The 20,625-nt window shown below is 33.3% G+C and overlaps 1 protein-coding gene, 1 long non-coding RNA gene and 2 other non-coding genes across 4 annotated transcripts; 2 read left to right on the forward strand and 2 right to left on the reverse strand.

Moving 5' to 3' along the window:
* Nucleotides 1-9,470: 9,470 nt before the first annotated feature.
* Nucleotides 9,471-11,176, reverse strand: LOC11422193 (uncharacterized). Its single transcript, XR_003006952.2, has 2 exons — nucleotides 10,502-11,176; nucleotides 9,471-10,072 (listed from the first exon to the last, which is right to left on the reverse strand). It is a non-coding gene; the product is annotated as an uncharacterized lncRNA (long non-coding RNA).
* LOC112416883 (small nucleolar RNA U3) lies at nucleotides 10,994-11,216 on the forward strand. Its single transcript, XR_003007396.1, has one exon. It is a non-coding gene; the product is annotated as a small nucleolar RNA U3 (small nucleolar RNA).
* Nucleotides 11,217-12,518: 1,302 nt separating this feature from the next.
* On the forward strand, nucleotides 12,519-17,293 carry LOC11427801 (pentatricopeptide repeat-containing protein At4g33990). Its single transcript, XM_024769406.2, has 4 exons — nucleotides 12,519-15,837; nucleotides 16,055-16,190; nucleotides 16,503-16,623; nucleotides 16,753-17,293. Exon 1 carries the CDS (start codon nucleotides 12,758-12,760, stop codon nucleotides 15,152-15,154), a length of 2,397 nt encoding a protein of 798 aa, XP_024625174.1. The 5' UTR covers nucleotides 12,519-12,757; the 3' UTR covers nucleotides 15,155-15,837; nucleotides 16,055-16,190; nucleotides 16,503-16,623; nucleotides 16,753-17,293.
* A 1,180-nt stretch (nucleotides 17,294-18,473) lies between these two features.
* Nucleotides 18,474-18,693, reverse strand: LOC112416884 (small nucleolar RNA U3). The gene has a single exon (XR_003007397.1). It is a non-coding gene; the product is annotated as a small nucleolar RNA U3 (small nucleolar RNA).
* Between the last annotated feature and the right edge of the window lie 1,932 nt (nucleotides 18,694-20,625).

Below are 20,625 nucleotides of genomic sequence, written 5' to 3' on the forward strand. Positions count from 1 at the left end.
CTTGCAATCTCCACGTGTTCATAAACACAACCTAAATTCAAAATTAAGTCATATTTTTTTTTTAAAAAAATTCAAATTTTAAAAAAAAAATATAGTCAATTACCTCCTGTAACGTGACATGACTTTTTTGATCATATAGCAGTGCCACGTGGCAATTAACAGCCATGTCAGCATGTTGAATGGAGGAAATTAACGGAGGGGGGTATTTGACTGACGTTTGACAATTTCAAGGGAGTTTTGAAGTTTTGCAAAATTCAGAAGAGTTTTTTATAAAAGCTACAATTTCAAAGAGATGATTGACTATTTATTCGTTAAATGTCACTATAGATTTGGAATTTGGTATTTGGAATGCTTGCAATAGGGTCATATTTGAGAGGTTGGTCTGATGATACCATGGCTAGTTATAGGTATCAACTTGGCTTAGATTGCCCCCTCCCTATGGAATTACAAATTTTCCCCAATGTCTTGCACGTAGCCTTAGGCTTCAACTGAGTATATTCTCAAGACCAATCCTCAATATTTTTCAATTGCCTACTATAATACTACCTCTGTCACTGGTTATAAAACCCATTTGAGAAATTTTTTTGTCCCTTTTTATAAGATCTCTTTGCTATTTTCAACTACATTAATTATTTCTGTACATACATATCCTTATTTATTATACATCAATTTTCTTCAATTAGCAATAAATAGCATATGGAAAACATAAACTAACTCTCTCTCTTAAGGATAAAATTGTAAAAATAATAGTGATTACAAACAACTTTAATACAAATATTTATTTTCTTAATTCCCGTGATTTTAGCAAAAAAGTCCTATAATTAAGGACGGAGGTAGTAATAATTTATTTAGAAAATTTGTACGTGTATTAATTAAAGTTCATAGTTCTTTGAAGATATATATACGATGCTTAATGATAAGAATGTTTTTCTTTTTTTGGCAAAATGCTTAATGATAAGAATTGTTACACCTTGAAAAGGACAAGGTATTTATTATGTCCAACTTCTTTACATACAAGTTTGGAAAATTTGACATTTCATACAATACAACTATATGTAAATTGACATATGTCTCATTTCATAGAAGAATTGATTTGAGTTACACGTTTGTATACTTTCTAGTAAGACATTTTTGTTAATCAAACCTTATCTATGCAGTTTTAGGAATTCCATAGAAAGTAAAAATTTGTAATTTATAGAAGTAGTTTATACTTATAGGCCAATTCTAGCAAAGTTTAAAATAGTATTGGTGAATCTAGTCTCACTATCGAGCTGTATCAATCATGGTTACACTCTCTTGACTCCGAGCCACAAGGTATATATTGCAATGGCCTTTAGGCATGATGATTGGTTTTAAATTATTCAATTCAAAGAATCGTTGAGAAAAAGAGATGGTTGAAGATCTGCCTCATCACCTAATATGTAGAATCCTTATCGCCCATTCTATCTTTGGTACATAATATATGGAATCTTCCATCATTATTGGATAATTCCTTCAATAGGTCCCCAAATGTCTTAGGGGTCTAATAGATATAGAATTTTAATTATTTTTTTAAGATTTTAAAAGTTTGCAAGATTTTTTTGAATAACAAATGTTAATAGTTAATTATTATATTAATATTTTTATTTATTTGTCTAAATTTAAACTTGGAACTTCCAACTCCTTAACTCTTAACTCAAATTAATTGAGCTATTAACAAGAATATAACAATTATAAAATAAAATAAAATAAAATAAAAAGATTTTTTATGATCAAGATTTTGTAAATTTGTTTATAGGCTTGTACTTTGATTTTAATTGGTTTATATAATAACAAAAATAATTTATATGATTTGGAATTGACTTTATCAATTGATAAGATTTCAAAAATTTCATGTATTTTTATATAACATTTAGACGCTAAAAAACACGATTGATTGCAGGGATTTTTAGACCAATTTGCGAAGGTTTTCGATAAAGAAAAAGATAAGATTTGGTTAAATAAGGGGATTAATAGTCTTTTGACAAATGATAATTTCTTTAGGCATGATATAATTTCTCATGATTCTTGTTTGTGCGTCAATGGATGTGGTTTTGAAGAATCTCTATCTCATTGTTTTTCTTTCTCAACAACGTGTGGTTCTTCAAAAAGTTTGATAATTCATCTTGTATTGGATAGATATTTCTTCTACATTATCAAATGATGATATTACCATCCTCATGAGCTCAGTTAGTTTGGACAATGCATAATATATGTAAGGTTTGAGGTTCAAATCCTAGCTACCATAAAAAAATGATGTTATTACCCAAGCTCAACAATATATGTAAGGTTTGGGCTTTGAATCCGTTATTGATCAAGTTAAAATTCATATTTGGTGGTGGTTGAAAGTGAAAGAGATTTCAGTTATGATTGATCTTTGGTGAACAAATCTTTTGAAATGTTTAGGGTCTTTTGATTATGCACTTCGGTGTTCTGATTTTTTTATGGACAATGAGGGAGATCTTCATTGGGTTTGTTTGTCACATTGAGCTCATGTGAGATTGAACACTTCATCTTCACCTAAAACATTAAGATATTGGTTATAGGTCATCTGTTATATATGTTATTCAAACTCAAATCATTTATCCGAAGACTTTAACTCACACTTAACATATCACAACATCTCTGTGTTTGTGATCTGACATCAAGAATCTCTTCCGCTCCCCCATCAAGTCGAACTAGAGCCCAAATACCAATAATGGGCTATGAGGTGGGAGGCTCATTGGGTTGAATCGTCATATTGGACTACGAACGACCACACAAGTAAAGTTGAACATCATATCTTTAACCAAAATTTTACGACATTGAATTTATGGGTCCTCTTTATGATGTGGTTTTCAACCTCAACTCTTTTATATAATATAAAATTTTAACTCACATTTGACATATCACTACAACTTTTGTCCAAGAAAGTTTTTTCTACTGGACTACTTTGTTGTGCTTTTTCATCTCTCTATTTTGCACACATCTCATGTCAGAATATGAATTTTTGATATATTTTATCCCTTTGGCCGTTCCAAAAATGGTTTGTTTTTTTGGTAGAAAAAAAATGGTTTGGTTCAATATAATTTTCTCCATATTTTTTTTAAGAAGCTGAATTAACCCACCTAAATTGACCCAATAGAGAATCGAACGTAAGACCTCCTCAAGGAGGAGCACACTCCCAGATCCCAAGCTATTATCACCATATATTTTCTCCATATATTTAAAGTGTAGATCCCCCATCACCCCATGTCATATTTCTCAGACATCAAAGTGTTTATAATTTTATTTTCATTTTAAATGTTATCATGATATAAAGAAGTGGTATGAAGAAGATACAAGAAATCCCTCAAAAAAAAATTGAAGATACAAGAAATAAAAATTGAAAATCCTTCGAAATCTTATGCAATAGGATGTAATTTTATCACTAAAAACTCACTACAAAATACAATAAAATTATATAAAATCAACTATAGAGAATAATTTATTAGAAGACAACAAGTCAATGAAATTGCTCAAGTAAGGGAGTGACTATCACCGTTACTTGATGTTGATTTGGGAGAGGCACTACTTAGACTGTTGTCTGCTCATCAACGGATACATGACCTTCAGCTCGCCATTGTGGAATTTGAAACGAACTCAAATGTAGTGGTAGAGAGTATCTATGGTCGTACGCTCGATGTCTCAGATTTTGCTTCAATTATTGATGGTTGTCGGCGTCTACTTTCTTTTGATTTAACAACTTCTGATGTTAGGTTTATTAGGAGACAAGTCAATGAAGTTCTCATAGTTTAGCTAGCGTAGCTCCATGTCATGTTAGTTTTTGTATTTTCATTTGAATTCCATCTTGTATCTCTAATCTCTGCTCTTATTTTAAATGAAATGCATTAAATTTTCTCCTGTAAATTTTTTTTTTTAAAATCAAAATTTAGAAGTTTTTTAATAATACAATATTTTTCAATAAGTGACAGATTTTAGATTTATACCACCATATTTGTGCGGCCAAATTAAAAAATCATAGTTATCGTAATTACCACGAGACTTATATATTTAGATTACATGACAATCTTAATTTTTTTTTGACAAAAATAAAATGATATTTATTCATTCAAATTGATAGAGTACATCAAATACAAACATCGCTAAAAACGTAAAGGGTGAATCTGCGAACAAACTCACAACATCCAAGTTAATAGCATACAACGGCAAAATGCATACAAATAATATGATAAAACTTAAGTCACCGAAATACCCATGCTTCCGAATTTGCAACGTTGACGTCCAAATCATTGGTTGAATTTGTAATTGACTGATGTAGATCTTTCAAGAGGAACTGAACAAACACCGCGACAAAAAGCGAAATCAAACGCCGCACAAGACGACGAACAACACAACGCCGCACTTAGACGACGAAATCACAAAAAACACAAAAGGAAAAACTTGATAGATGTGAAAACCACTTATTTAGATTGAAAGAAAAGGGAAAAAAAGATGTAGAGGGGTGATTCTAGGTCAAAAAATGACCTAAAACCACTCATCGGTGAACGAAGGAGAAAGAAAGTTTAGAGAGAAGTTGGAGTTTCTCCCACTAAAAAACCAAATGATTAAACTTCTATGCTTTTAAAACACATAAAATACTTGTTGTTATTAAAAAAAAAAAAAAAAAAAAAAATAAAAAACTATGGGGGAAGAGACACATTACATGACAATCTTAATTGAATGTGAGAAAACTTTATTATTAGAAAAAAAAATCTTTTAAAATTTTAATCCTAATCTTATAGACTCCACTAATCTTATAGATGATATCACACATCTCAAAAAGACTTATTTAGATTACTTTTTCAAGATGGACTTACTAATACTAATATTTTTTATTTTTTTAGGCAAAGCAAAAATATAATAAATTAAAATCAAAGAGATATAGAGATTGAGGGAACATAAAATCTGATCCAGATATAACCTAAATGGAAAGTACATCGTGATAAAAAAAAAACCAAGTGAGCTATTAACTCATACTAATATAAAGTTATATAAACCAAATTTATATAAAGTTAATGGTATGTGAGCTATTAAACTCATTAGTAAGAATTTGACGTTGTAAATATGCTTGAAGACAATTGTAAAATAATAACACCCCCCCACCCCCTATCGAAAATATGCTTACAATATTTTATGAATAATGACCTCATAGATATAAGTTGGAATATTAATGAAACATGTATATGAGCTAAAAATGTAGCCGTTTTGTGATAGCATAAATTGTCTTGTTTACTTGTCTCCCAACAAACTGAGTTTTGAGATGAGGGAAAAATAGTTTTGTACACTCAGTTTTACATGATTCCTCAATGCCCGAATACATCAGTTGGCATGATTGAACCGAATCAATCAATTATATCAAGTTTTCAGGAAAAGGATGTATGGCCTGATTATAAATCATACTACCTCCTCCCCTAAGTAAGTGGATATTTGTATTAAAATTGTTTGTAATCACTGTTGTTTTTACAATTTTATCCTTAAAAGAGAGTCTTATAAAAAGGAACAAATTTTTTTCTCAAAAGGGTCATATAATTAGCTCAATATTACAAGTATTCAACAAGGTGGCGCTGAAGCCTGAACTCAAAGTGCAAGAGGCAAGATGGGAACAAATATTCAAATTTTATAATGGAAAATTGGAATCACCGTATATGACTATATCTAATCCAAATAAGAGGTTCCATATTTTGACATCAAATTTTGGATCGTTCAATTAAAAAGGAAACATGTCATCGAAAATGTCATGGAGATGCTTGGTAATAATATTATATCAAAATCAAGTCATTAAACAAGTCATATGATAAGAAAGAAAAAAAAGAATTGGGTAAAATCATCTTGAGATTCATAACAAATTGCTTGATGAACTACAATATGTGTATCAATTGTTGCTTCAAGTACATCATCCCTAAATCAAATGACATTTTCATCTTAATTAACCACTGACTGATCAAACATTTGACCATAAAAATGTTTTTCCATGTCACCATTCTCTAAATAACCATATTGACTATTGTATCAACATTCATTCTCAATGAAAAATCCATCTTTATAACTTGTATTAAATCCATCACAAAACAAATAAGTGAACTGCAAATATAATCTGTCTCACTTCCTTCCTCTCTATTTTGATTTATCCCTTTTACTATGACATCATACTTAAAACCAATCGAGAAAACAAAAATTGTTGGACAAAAACATTCCATATCTATTTGAGTTATGTTTGTTATTGAGGCGCATCCTAATCTTTAGATACCTTTTCCGCATAATATTAAATCACACTGGAGTATGATAATAAGACCTCATTATTATGCAGAAAAGGTATAATAGGATGCACCTAAACTCCTTGTGGAGTATGATAAGAAGGCCTTGTTACCTTTGTTATTGAACTGATCTTATTGCACCTAAAACTATTATGCGGAAAAGACAATTCAATAATAGTGTGCCTAAACTCCATGAACTGTCTGTTTTTACCTTGTTATTGAACTGTATTTGCCGCATATGAGAAGGAATTCATTGACTATAAATCATGACCCTTCATTTTAATAATAGTTAATTAATGACTATGATTAATGATAATAATTGTTAGGGTGAGGCCTTTTTTACTCCTTCTTCCTGGAGTCCAAAATCGGACTTGAAAACACTATTGATACAAATCAGCTTGCACTCAAAGAATTTAGCACACGACGACCAATATATACCAATAAACTAGATGTGTATGTTATCTCCTTTCAAGATTTTTTTATTTTTACTTTTTGACAAAATCCTTTCATGAAAGATGTAATTGTATAGATTAAGAGAATTACATGCGAAGGGAAGCAACCACATGCCACTTATCATAAGTTATGATAGAAGCACAAATTACAATTTCCCGAAGACAATATCCTAACTCGATCCACCATGTGTGTTAAATAAAAATTGCTACCGAAAATCCGATATTGAAGGCAATGTGGTAATCATGTTGTTTTGCGAATCAAAGATTATGAAACGAGGTCTTACAACTTACATCAACTCAATATGTAGAAAAATAAAATCAAAAATTGTGCATCAATTATTAAAACCCTAACGAGAAGCATTGTCCAAGGTAAAATGAAATGAAGTGGTTGGAAATCGAACACAAATCCTAAAATCAAATTAAGAAGCTTTTACCGTAGTGTTTAATTCTTGCAAATATAATATATGTTACTTAATATTTTATATTTGTTCATAGCTTAATACTTCTACCATCCTGAATTTTAACAAGGAAAAGTTCACTTTCTTTATCTCAAATTATAATAAAAAAAGAAAATTTTTTATCCTATTTAATCATGTTGGTTCTAAAAGTCATCTTTTCCAAAAAGAAAAAAAAAAAACTTACTTATTCTCATGAACATGCAAGGTGTACTTACTCTCCTCCCATTTTCTCAATAACGAATAACCTATGCAAATTATATTTACTTTTTCCCGTGAAACTTATTTCAAGAACACAAAATGTTATACACCAAATTATTATGCTTTAGAATTATAAATTTATAATCTACACAAATTCTAACTTTCATTTGATAGATTTTGAAATTTATAATTTGTACAAAAATATGGAAATTATAAATAAAATTAAACATTTATGCAAAAAAATTAGATATTTGATTGGGAAAAAATGACGAAATTTATAAATTTAGTAGTATAAATAAATGATAATTAAAAGAAAAAATAACTGCATAAAACTTCGATATCTCTAATGAAGTTGAAAGGTCCGAACCCCCTACTATAAGGTCCTAGCTACGCCACTGGGAGTAAGAGTTACTCTTAAAGTCAATGGATCCATTCCCATATTATATTAGTATTAGTCTTCCATATTCTAATTAGGATTTTCAGCCATCAATATTTTTGGATTAAGTTATAGATTCAAATAAGTATATTGAATGATGAAAATTCTAGTTTGAACTGCCTTCCAAAATATTTATATTCAGATTAAGTTTTGATGAAAATAATTCCAAAATAAATATTCATATTTAAATTTTGTCCAACCAAGATTCTTGGATATCAATTCAATCCAACAATAATGGCGTGTGAAACTTTAGTTTGAATATTTTTGGATTAAGTTACGGATTAAAATAAGTATATTGAATGATGAAAATTCTAGTTTGAATTTCCCAAAAAAAAAAAAAATCTAGTTTGAATTAAGTTCATGTTCCATTGTTCCAAAATATACATTAAAATTAAGTTTTGATAAAAGAGAATTTATCCAAAGATGATTTATTTGTTAGCCGAGTTATTATCATGAAGCATGATATTCATCTCTTAACAAGAGAACATAATTGGATTAAATTCCTATTAAATTGATTGTTCGTGTTTGGATATAAACATTTAGTACAATCCTAAAGCAAGCGATGAGGGACTCGTTTGTTGTATACACACGTTTTATGAATGCTTATTTTTAAGTGTAGTGTAGATATATATGGAGAACCTCGTTCAAAAATATATATGGAGTACCTATTACCAAAGGTAAATACTATGAATTTTATTGTACCGAAAGAAAAAGACCATAAATTTTCTTTTGCCATATTTAATATGATTGCAACAATAACCTATTCAAATTGCCAGGTCAAAATAATCGGTGCAAAGAACTAGAGCAGTGTCATTGCTTAGGACAAATGTTTCTATGTTTCTTATCTCTACCACATCTTGTTCAAATGAAATAGGTAAGGGCCAGTTTATCTCTTTTTTAACTCATTTCGATTCACACACATGATAAAATTATTAAGAAAATCAACAATAACTTGAACTAGAACCGTACTTCTAAAATCAGTTTTTAAGATGATTATTATTTAGGCAATGTAACATTTTCTACAATAACAGTAACATATGAATCACAGTTAAATACTGATCTCAACTCAAAACCAGAGTTTTTAATGTCTTGTGTACTTATATCATTAGCAGATTCAGCCTACAGCGTCTTCTCTTAGTGGCATTTGAGGAAGAATGTATAAGTTAGTATCTACCGTGATGTGAGTCATGTGACTCTTAATGTTTGTTTCTCACCAATAACCCAACAAGCTTATGTGCTGAGTCAACCGGTGATCTTCATTCAATTAGTTTGCTTGCTTCTCCACTGCATATAGAGAAATAACTTTGCTTGCTTCAAAGGTTCATAACTTTATAAATCATATTACAAGTAGGTCAGACGTAAGAGTCTAAATTGGTCAGACCACCCTACAGGGACCGATGGCCTAGCTACATCAGTCGTCACAGACCTATCCTATATCACTTCCACCCCTATAGGCATGTAGTGTATGTATGGAGTTGGCCAATATCAACGATCAGCCACCTTATGTTCAAATGTGACAGTTGCAAAATCTGTTTGGGAAAATTAAATACTGGCAGATTTTTGAACCTGTGCTTGCAGCAGATGAAGATTCGAGCATTGTGTTAAACCTGTTGAAACCCTTGCTTTTTAAATAATCAACAAATTTTCTCTATGTGCTTATGGAGGTTGTGGAAATCAAAGAATGAATGTTGCTAGATTAACACTCAAGAGGATACTTCGCATATCATCTATCGAGCAATAGCAGTATTACAAGAATGCAGCTGGGCAAACTTGAGGAATGCACATCAGCATTAAGCTGACGGCATGAACAGTACAGTAGAGTCCCAATGACAAAGACCAGATTCGGGTTACTTAAAATGCAATATAGACGGTGCCTTTTCCCAGCAGCAACTGAAAGTTGGCTGTGCTTCGGTGATACACAACTCTAACAGAATCTTTAGAGTTGGAAGTTCACAAGGGAGAGGGTATGAGACTGCTACATTCTTTGCAGTGGTTGCAGGACTGGGAGGCTGACCATGTAGTGTTTGAGCTAGATTGCAAAATTGTAATGAATGCCATCCATAGCAGTAAGATTGATGTATCAGAATTTCGGGTAGTTAGTTCCCTTGGCAAGCAAATTTTATCCCATCACCCAAACTATACGTTTGCTAGGAGGCAAGCGAACTAACATAGTGGCTCGTCATTTAGTGAGAGCCTCCATTTCCTATGCTAGTCTGAATCTTTATTATGATCCTCCTGTAATGATTAACAATTTCCCATGAGTGAGTGTCATAAATAATATTTAGTACTTGTGAAACTCAAGCAAAGCAAGTCAATAATATCAATACAAGTAAGTTAAAATAAAGCATTTATGTTTATTTTTCTTTCCTTACTATCTCCTTCAAATCAGTATCATAGTTTTGTTTTAATCAAGTTAAGAGATCCAATCTCGTCCAATTCCAAACTTTCAATACACACTATAAAACTAGTGTGTTGTATAAAGAGCACTTTAAACAAGAACAAAAGAACACTGAGCAAAAAAATTGTGAATTAGATAAAAATATAGTCTATTATTATCCTGAACTTAGCTGATGCAATGTTAGTTAAGGTTGCTAAGTAATGCAAACATCAAAAGTAAATTTTGTGCATCTGCAAAACAGTCAAATTTGAAGCCATAAAACTTACCAGAAGAAATCTGCTCTTGAGTTGAGATCAGTACTTAACACCATAAGAGGCTTCCCTGTCTGCAAATATCAACATAGAAACCAGTTATGCTATTCAATAAACATAAGCTTTCTTATGTTTTATAACCAAGATTTCAAAAAGATAGTCCACGACGGCAATGTTAGGTTTTTGATGCCTCAGCGACCGTAATTGTGGCCGCATCAGCTGTTCTTGACCATAAATTTATGCATCTTCAAGGATCACAATGTGATTGCAAATACTCTCTGTTACGCTCTTGAGATTGAATTATGTATTGGATTGTACAATAAGTGGCGATGCTAACAATCGTTTCATCATTTTTTTAGCTCTAAGAAGGTTTGAAAAACTTGAGAAAAGGCATTCAGAAAAGCAGTGTAAACAAACAAACAAACAAACAAACATGAAATAAGTCCCACATCATTTAAAATTAGCACAGCTCAAGTGTTTATATAACACACACGTGGAACAATTGTCACGACCTTACTTGAACAGGATCTGTTCTATAGGATCGTACTACTGTGTCCTTGATTTCTAAGGAGACAGGAACATACGTCTGGATGATGAATGAAGACCGTGCGATCAGAGCGTGATTAACGGCTTAGATGATTCTCATGTTGAGACATCATCTTGTGCTGTAGATGATCGTTCTCAGACACATGCATGTGTCTGGGGTGGTTGCACGGTGCTCTTACAGACCCAACACTCTTTTTTGTCACACCCTCAATATGAATACCCATGATTTATTTTGTTTGGGAGAAAGACAAGGGGATTTCTTGAATGACATTGTTTACCTTAAACTCCAAAGGACAGTAATCTCGGCAAGTGAAAATGCTGCATGTGCTTGAGTCCCCCAACTTCTCTAGCATGCATAGTCCATGGAAAGCTATTTTTTCGGTTCAGTAAAAGTGATTTTGCTACTTGAGTTGAGGTTCATCATGGCATTTGAGACAACTTGTAGTGGTACAAGAGTTGCCACGTTACCACTTTCTAAGGGTACAAAAATCGACCCTTTTTAACTACCGATTTTTATTTATTATTAAGAAAGAACAAAGAAAATACTATTTTTATTCATATGTCATTTTTTAATTTTAAAACTATATTAGTAATTAACTTATTTCTACAATCGTTCTTTTGCATGATAAGTTATTTTATATATATTTTTTTAAGAAACTTTTAAAGCAATATTAATTATTAACTTTTATTTTAAAATCGTACTTTTACATGATCAATTATTTTATATATATATATATATATATATATATATATATATATATATATTTTAAGAAACATGATGAATTGATTTATATTTATATTAATGAAGAAACAATAAGGCAACTAGACCAAACAAATAATAATATAGGGGGTCACACATTTATCCCCTTCAATCTTTTTTGAGCAAAAGCAAAAATTAATTCATTTCATCTATAATTAACGAATACAAAGAATTTGGTACATAAATCTAAGCCGATTCAAAAATAACATATCAGATTTAGGAAATAGAAATATTATTTTGCCCTCACTGTTGTGTCTCTCTTATTATCTCTATGTGTCTTAACATCTTGCTTGTGTTCTCTACATTTAATTTTATATGAAAATGGATGATCATTTTTCTTTTCTTTTCGATTTTGATCTCTTTAAATTTGTGACCCAGCATCTAAAACGACAAATCAACGTCGTTTGCCGTATCACACGCGGCCACATCATTCTTTGTTTGTCTCACACACTATTTGCCAATATTTTCAGAAGTTAAGTAATTGATGATAATAAAAATAAAAAAAAAGGACTTGTTGTTAATGTTATTAAATTTGAAAAATAAAATAATACTCCCTCCGTTTCAAAATATAAGTAAAATTTACTTTTTAGGTTCATTCATTTTATGATGTATGTGGTTCATAATATGGACCACATACATCATTAAATGAATGAACCTATAAAGTAAATTTTGCTTATATTTTGAAACGGAGGGAGTACCATTCGCTTCCAATGCAAACGATGAGGAATTGACCCACCAGTGTGAAGAGAAGCTCCATCCATAGACTCGCAATTTCTTTTATTTATTTCAGTCACTCTTTTGTATTTTAAGGACTCCCAATGTGCCGCTCTTTGGTTTTTGATCTAAATTTTTTCGAGCTTCTTGCATTAATTAATTGAATCATTTTAGCTGAACCCCTTTTTCTCAAATTTACGTCGCACCAATTCGTTATATTACCTTAATAGTTGGTCGATTTCCGGCCACCAATGCTTTCTCTTCTCAAATCAGTTTCTAAGTTTTACAAATCAGCTACAACTTCTCTACATAAAGATGCTGATTTCAATGCTTTATTCAACTCCTGCGTCAATGTTAATGCTACTAAGAAGCTTCATGCTCTTCTTCTGGTATTTGGAAAATCTCAAAACATTGTTTTATCAACAAAGCTTATTAATTTATATGTCACTCATGGTGATATTTCATTATCTCGTTCCACATTTGATTATATTCACAAAAAGAATATCTTTTCATGGAATTCAATTATATCTGCTTATGTTCGATTTGGAAAATACCATGAAGCTATGAATTGTGTCAATCAATTGTTTTCAATGTGTGGTGGTGGTCATTTACGACCTGATTTTTATACTTTTCCTCCTATATTGAAAGCTTGTGTAAGTCTTGTTGATGGGAAGAAAGTGCATTGTTGTGTTTTTAAGATGGGTTTTGAGGATGATGTATTTGTTGCTGCTTCTTTGGTTCATTTGTATTCGCGGTATGGTGTTTTAGATGTTGCACACAAGGTGTTTGTTGATATGCCGGTGAAAGATGTGGGGTCTTGGAATGCGATGATTTCGGGGTTTTGTCAGAATGGAAATGCAGCGGGGGCGTTAGGTGTTTTGAATAGGATGAAAGGTGAGGGGGTGAAGATGGATACGATTACGGTGGCGAGCATACTTCCTGTTTGTGCACAATCGGATGATGTTATTAATGGGGTGTTGATTCATTTGCATGTGTTGAAGCATGGGTTGGATAGTGATGTTTTTGTTTCAAATGCTTTGATTAATATGTATTCGAAGTTTGGTAGGTTGCAGGATGCACAAATGGTTTTTGATCAGATGGAAGTGAGGGATTTGGTATCTTGGAATTCTATAATTGCTGCGTATGAGCAGAATAATGATCCAAGTACTGCACTAAGATTCTTTAAAGGGATGCAATTGGGTGGAATACGGCCTGATTTGTTGACGGTTGTGAGTTTGACGTCAATTTTCAGTCAGTTAAGTGATCAAAGGATTAGCAGATCTATTCTTGGATTTGTTATAAGGCGTGAATGGCTCGATAAGGATGTCGTGATCGGAAATGCACTTGTAAATATGTACGCAAAATTGGGATATATGAATTGTGCACATACAGTTTTTGATCAGCTTCCAAGAAAAGATACAATTTCATGGAACACATTGGTCACAGGTTATACTCAAAATGGTCTTGCAAGTGAGGCAATTGACGCTTACAACATGATGGAAGAGTGTCGAGATACAATCCCAAATCAAGGGACCTGGGTGAGCATTATCCCAGCATATTCCCATGTTGGAGCTTTACAGCAAGGGATGAAAATTCATGCGAAACTAATAAAAAACTCACTCTACTTGGATGTCTTTGTAGCTACCTGCCTAATTGACCTCTATGGAAAATGTGGGAGGTTAGAAGATGCAATGTCCTTATTTTACGAAATCCCACGGGATACTTCAGTCCCTTGGAATGCCATAATAGCTTCTCTTGGGATTCACGGTCGTGGAGAAGAAGCTCTGCAACTTTTCAAAGATATGCTAGCTGAAAGGGTAAAGGCAGATCATATTACCTTTGTATCTTTGTTGTCGGCTTGTAGCCATTCGGGTTTGGTTGATGAGGGCCAAAAGTGCTTTGATATTATGCAGAAAGAATATGGGATCAAGCCTAGTTTGAAGCACTATGGCTGCATGGTGGATTTGCTTGGCAGAGCTGGGTATTTGGAAAAGGCTTATGAATTAGTGAGAAATATGCCTATACAACCAGATGCATCCATCTGGGGTGCTCTTCTCTCTGCTTGTAAAATATATGGAAATGCAGAATTGGGTACACTAGCTTCAGATCGCTTATTGGAAGTTGATTCGGAGAATGTTGGCTATTATGTTTTGTTGTCAAATATCTATGCAAATACAGAAAAATGGGAAGGAGTAATTAAAGTAAGATCGTTGGCCAGAGATCGAGGATTGAGAAAAACACCTGGGTGGAGCTCTGTTGTAGTTGGCAGTAAAGCTGAAGTCTTTTATACTGGGAACCAAACTCATCCAAAATATACAGAGATATACAAGGAATTAAAGGTTTTGAGTGCCAAAATGAAGAGCCTTGGCTATGTTCCGGATTATAGTTTTGTCTATCAAGATATTGAGGAGGATGAAAAGGAGCAGATTTTGAATAGTCATAGTGAGAGATTGGCCATTGCATTTGGAATTATCAGTACCCCACCAAGAAGTCCGATTAGGATATTTAAAAACTTGCGTGTTTGCGGCGATTGTCATAATGCAACTAAGTATATATCTAGAATTAGTGAGAGGGAAATAGTTGTGAGGGACTCGAACCGTTTCCATCATTTTAAAGATGGGATTTGCTCATGTGGTGATTACTGGTAAAAGTCACTAATTTATGGGAACTTGATGTGGATGCAGCTAAAAGTATCGAGGATTCTGTCATTAATATAGAGTTAAAGCCTCTCGCTCAAGCTCCCAGATTTGCCTCCCATCCGAGGGTTGCTTTTGTGAAGATACCAGAATGTGGCATCCTTGATTCCATTAAACCAATTTCAGAAGTTGAATCCAAAGAACGTCAAGACATGATTGACTTGGCATTGCAGAAGTACTTTGAAGTTGACAGATATTTGTCAAGAGGGGATGTTTTGGAATTAGCATTAATTGGAACTGTAATTCCACGATTTGCATTCCTTGTAACCAAACAACACAAAAGAATGAAAACATTATCTGTTTTAAGTTATGTTTACGTCTTCTCTCTCATATTTTTAAACCTCAAGAAAGTGTATCAGGTTCTTTGTTAGAGTGTAACTTATATCTTCAGGTCATTGCTATGGAACCATCAGATGAACCAGTTCTTCGTGTCAATAAAACCTTAACTGCTTTGGTGTTAGTAGTGAGTTCCCCATCTGCCCTTCCTCCAGATTTGTTAACTACTGGACCAGAAGGGCCTGTACCTTTGCTAAGAGACACAGTGAAGATCTTGGTTTCAATACTCGCACCGACTTTATGTCCATCTGCGCTCTCTTCCAAGTTTAGGGTTTCAGTGTTATTGTATGGCTTGGAAGGTGTGTTCTATATTGCCTGGCTTTGTTTTCTAATAGAATCAATGTTTTTTTTTCTTTTTTTTTCTTTCATATTCTTCATAATGGATCACCACTAGGTATCTGTAGTTGCTGTTGTTGCAGTTTATTTAAAATATGTATTCGTGGCTTGAAAATGTCAAATAAATGGTGTGTTTGGATTGGCATTGATTGTGCATATTTTCTGAACATAATTACGCAGGTTGTGGGAAAAGGACTGTTGTTAGATATGTTGCTCGTCGACTGGGCCTGCATGTGGTGGAATATAACTGTCATGATCTAATGGGCTCCGATAGAACATCTGTTGCTCTAGCTCAAGCTTTCAAGGCTGCGCAAAGGTAACATTTAGAATACTAGGAATGATAAGAAGTAAGAACACACATTATACCGAGAACTTTGCTCGTGCAAAATTTTTATTTCAGCACGGGTCAGCGCGCATACTTAGCTATCAGGACAGGAACATATATTTTCATTAATTTATCCACCTTCTTTTTTCTCCCCAGTCGTTCTTCTCTGCACTTAGATTTATCCACCTTCCTCAGTTTTTCACCTGATTGTGTTTGGCTCTGAGAAATTTAAATGTTCAATGTTTTGGATATGTTTTTCTGTCCAAACATCTAGTATGCTCATCTGGGATTATATTGTTACAGATACTCACCAACAATACTTCTACTTCGTCATTTTGAGGTTTTTCGAGATTCACAATCACCTGAAGTTTGACAAAATGATCAAAGAGGAAATACATCTGAGGTTGGGGGTGCAACTCAGAAGGTAAATGCTTCTTCTGAACATTTGTTAAATTTTATATTTTCCTAGGAAAACGACTCTTCGAATACAGCTTCGGCTGTATATTCAGTTTTCTGATAAAGGTTCCGATTCATTATCATATTTTTTAAACAGGGAGCTGATTCTGCTACTCGGCAAATTATTATTGAAGGTCCTCTATGCGAAGATTACTATAAAATTCGAGATTATCTCTATTCGCAGTTTTACTTGCTTTAGATTTGGTTGTACAAGTACATAGACTAACCGTGAACTTCTTACCTTCCCTACCCTATTTTCTGAAGAAGGCAGAGAATGCAAAGTACTATCTAGATGCTTGTAAACATGGTTAATTTCGTAGCCATTCTAACAAGATTCACAGGCGCTGTTATCCACTTTCGAAGTTTTAAATGAAGAGATCACACTGCATTATTTTCAGTTTGTACCTCATATTTACATCAACCATCATAGCAACTGGGGTATATGAACTTTTCAAGTGTGTTTGCTCTATTTGTAATTGTAGAAAAGGAATTTACTATGTTCCTATTTATCTGTGTCATTACTTTTCATCTATAGTACATGCAGTGTTTAACAACATTGAATTAGATAGATAAACAAATATGTGTAGAGATAGTTTCTTTTCATCCTTTGATAATTTGGTTGATATCATTGAGCTGAACAATCTTTATTCTATTAGTTTTGGTTTTCTTAATTTTTATATTTTATAGGAATAAGTCAATAAGTATTTTTATCCTATTTGCTGATTTTTAACTCAAGTCATATCTATACAAATATATAGAGGGAATACACTTTCTCTTTTTGATGGATTAAAATAGGATATAATGTATTTAGAAACTTTCATCAAACATTAAATTCAAACCGAATATGATCCAACTGTCATATCACATCTAGTTATCATATTATATTTCTCATCCTTATCACCAAATATTATTGTCATCAAGCTCATTAAACAGTGCGTTCACACTCCACATTTAGAATCTATGGAAGAGTCAGAACACAGCTTTGAGAAGCCTCTAACACCACACCGACATCCATTGTTACTCGAGCAAAAAACACACTTAATGAGTGGAGTTGCATGCAAAGAGCAAGGTTACCATTACAAGAAGCCGAAGCCTTTCATAATTGGAGCAAACCCTCCAACCGGTATGATTAAATGTAATGTGAACGATGTTGCTTTCACAATAATGCCATCATAGGATACAATGTGTTTTAGAGATTGTACGAGACTATTATTACTTGGAAAATCAGATTATTTTGACTCATCAACCACATGTTTGGAGCAAATTAATAGGGTTGCTCATTGCATAACCATATTTGGACCAACTATTTTGTATTCGTTAATTATAAATTAAATGAGTTGACCATGTTTCTTAAAAAAAATATATAAAATAACTTATCATGCAAAAGAACGATTGTAAAAACAAGTTAATTACTAATATAGTTTTAAAATTAAAAAATGACATATGAATAAAAATAGTATTTTCTTTGTTCTTTCTTAATAATAAATAAAAATCGGTAGTTAAAAAGGGTCGATTTTTGTACCCTTAGAAAGTGGTAACGTGGCAACTCTTGTACCACTACAAGTTGTCTCAAATGCCATGATGAACCTCAACTCAAGTAGCAAAATCACTTTTACTGAACCGAAAAAATAGCTTTCCATGGACTATGCATGCTAGAGAAGTTGGGGGACTCAAGCACATGCAGCATTTTCACTTGCCGAGATTACTGTCCTTTGGAGTTTAAGGTAAACAATGTCATTCAAGAAATCCCCTTGTATTTCTCCCAAACAAAATAAATCCTGGGTATTCATATTGAGGGTGTGACAAAAAAGAGTGTTGGGTCTGTAAGAGCACCGTGCAACCACCCCAGACAACATGTGTCTGAGAACGATCATCTACAGCACAAGATGATGTCTCAACATGAGAATCATCTAAGCCGTTAATCACGCTCTGATCGCACGGTCTTCATTCATCATCCAGACGTATGTTCCTGTCTCCTTAGAAATCAAGGACACAGTAGTACGATCCTATAGAACAGATCCTGTTCAAGTAAGGTCGTGACAATTGTTCCACGTGTGTGTTATATAAACACTTGAGCTGTGCTAATTTTAAATGATGTGGGACTTATTTCATGTTTGTTTGTTTACACTGCTTTTCTGAATGCCTTTTCTCAAGTTTTTCAAACCTTCTTAGAGCTAAAAAAATGATGAAACGATTGTTAGCATCGCCACTTATTGTACAATCCAATACATAATTCAATCTCAAGAGCATAGCTGTGAGTATCGATGGAAAAATTTGACAATTTTTAAATTTTAAACCAAGGTCTTAAACCGTAGACGCAGTTACACCGTGATCCTTGAAGATGCGTAAATTTATGGTCAGTCTCCCAGTCTTGCAACCACTGCAAAGAACATAGCAGTCCCATACCCTCTCCCTTGTGGACTTCCAACAAACTCAATGCCCGTGATGTCCGGGCCACACTAAAACTTCCGTTAAGAGTTGCGAATCACTGAAGCACAGCCAACTGGGAAAAGGCGCCGTCTATATTGCATTTTAAGTAACCCGGATCTGGTCTATGCCACTGGGACTCTACTGTATTGTTCATGCCGTCGGCTTAATGCTGATGTGCATTCCTCAAGTTTGCTCAGCTCCAATCTTGCAATACTGCTGTTGCTCGATAGATAGATAGATGATATGCGAAGCATTCTCTTGAGTATTATTTCTTTTAGAGATTAAGAGTTCCAATAGGTTTAGAAACACAATGCTCAAATCTTCATCAGCTGCAAGCACAGGTTCAAAAATCTGCCAGTACTTAATTTTCTCCCAAACAGATTTTGTAACGTCAAATTTGAACATAAGGGGACTATAGTTGTTACAACGAGCACACAAGGGTGGACAAAGGACACCTTATTGGGTAATTGGTGTTTCGTTAGAAGCACATCATGGCCTAGCTGTAACGAATATCGAGGCCTAACTCATCCCTACAAAACCGGCTTGTACGGTGAGGAGTGCCTCATCTTTGTAAACTCTTCTCAAGAATCCTGTCTATCCGATGTGGGACTAAATCCCACCCGAGTGCTGGCTGCTAACATTAGCCTCCAAAGGAAGATTTTGATTTTAGGAGGTAACTTAAGATTCCGCCGGAAATTCCAGTCCCCCAGCATTGTTAAAGCTGTCGAGACAGTGAAGTGCTCCATGTAGAGATTATATGCTGTTTTTACTGTGTAGATTCCAAATGCGTTGATCAGTGGCTGTGTATTGGAGAGAGGGATTCTTGAGATGCTTGTAATACCATGATCATTGAATATTGCTGACTGCATGTTCAGGTTCCAACTTCTAGTGTTTTCATCAATGAGGTCGTTTACTGTTAAGGCTGCAAACCTGTCCTGCATTGGTGTGTACTAGGTCTATGATTTGCTTGGTTGCGAATCCAAGGCTCTTACCATACATTGATATGTGATCCATTTCCAATTCTCCACCAATAACCTTGCCTTAGGAGATCATCTTAAACATACTAAAGCATGAATGTAAAATCATAAACTATCAATGAAGTTTAAAATACCTACAAATTTGTATATATGTATCACAAGCTTTATTGTAAAATCCTTTGTTTACAAATCTTGAAACTAATTTCCCAGTTTATTATTCTTTATCAACTTCGTTTTTTTCCTTGTGTTTCTATTTTCTCTATACTTGCTAATACCATTGACATTTTCCAATAGAGTTTTCCATTATGACTATCAGGGAAGACAGGTTAATACTTAGAGCACAACTCGTCTTGAATAGAAATGTCACAATGCATATATGAATTGCCTTTAAACTCAACCTTTATTTCAGGTAGCAGGAGGATGGATACAAGCATCTCATGTAGCTTCCCTTTCTCGGCCAGAGAGATCAATTCTGTTATTTAAAGCATTTTTGGAAGAAGAGACATTGAAAATTAGATATTATTTTAAAACGTTATTGTATTAGTATGATAACTAGAAACACT

This window comes from Medicago truncatula, chromosome 7 (genome assembly GCF_003473485.1).
Source record: "Medicago truncatula cultivar Jemalong A17 chromosome 7, MtrunA17r5.0-ANR, whole genome shotgun sequence".
NCBI lineage: Eukaryota > Viridiplantae > Streptophyta > Magnoliopsida > Fabales > Fabaceae > Medicago > Medicago truncatula.

Coding starts and splice junctions, on each gene's coding strand:
- LOC11427801 (XM_024769406.2), top strand. CDS start 12,758: ATGCTTTCTCTTCTCAAATCAGTTTCTAAGTTTTACAAATCAGCTACA.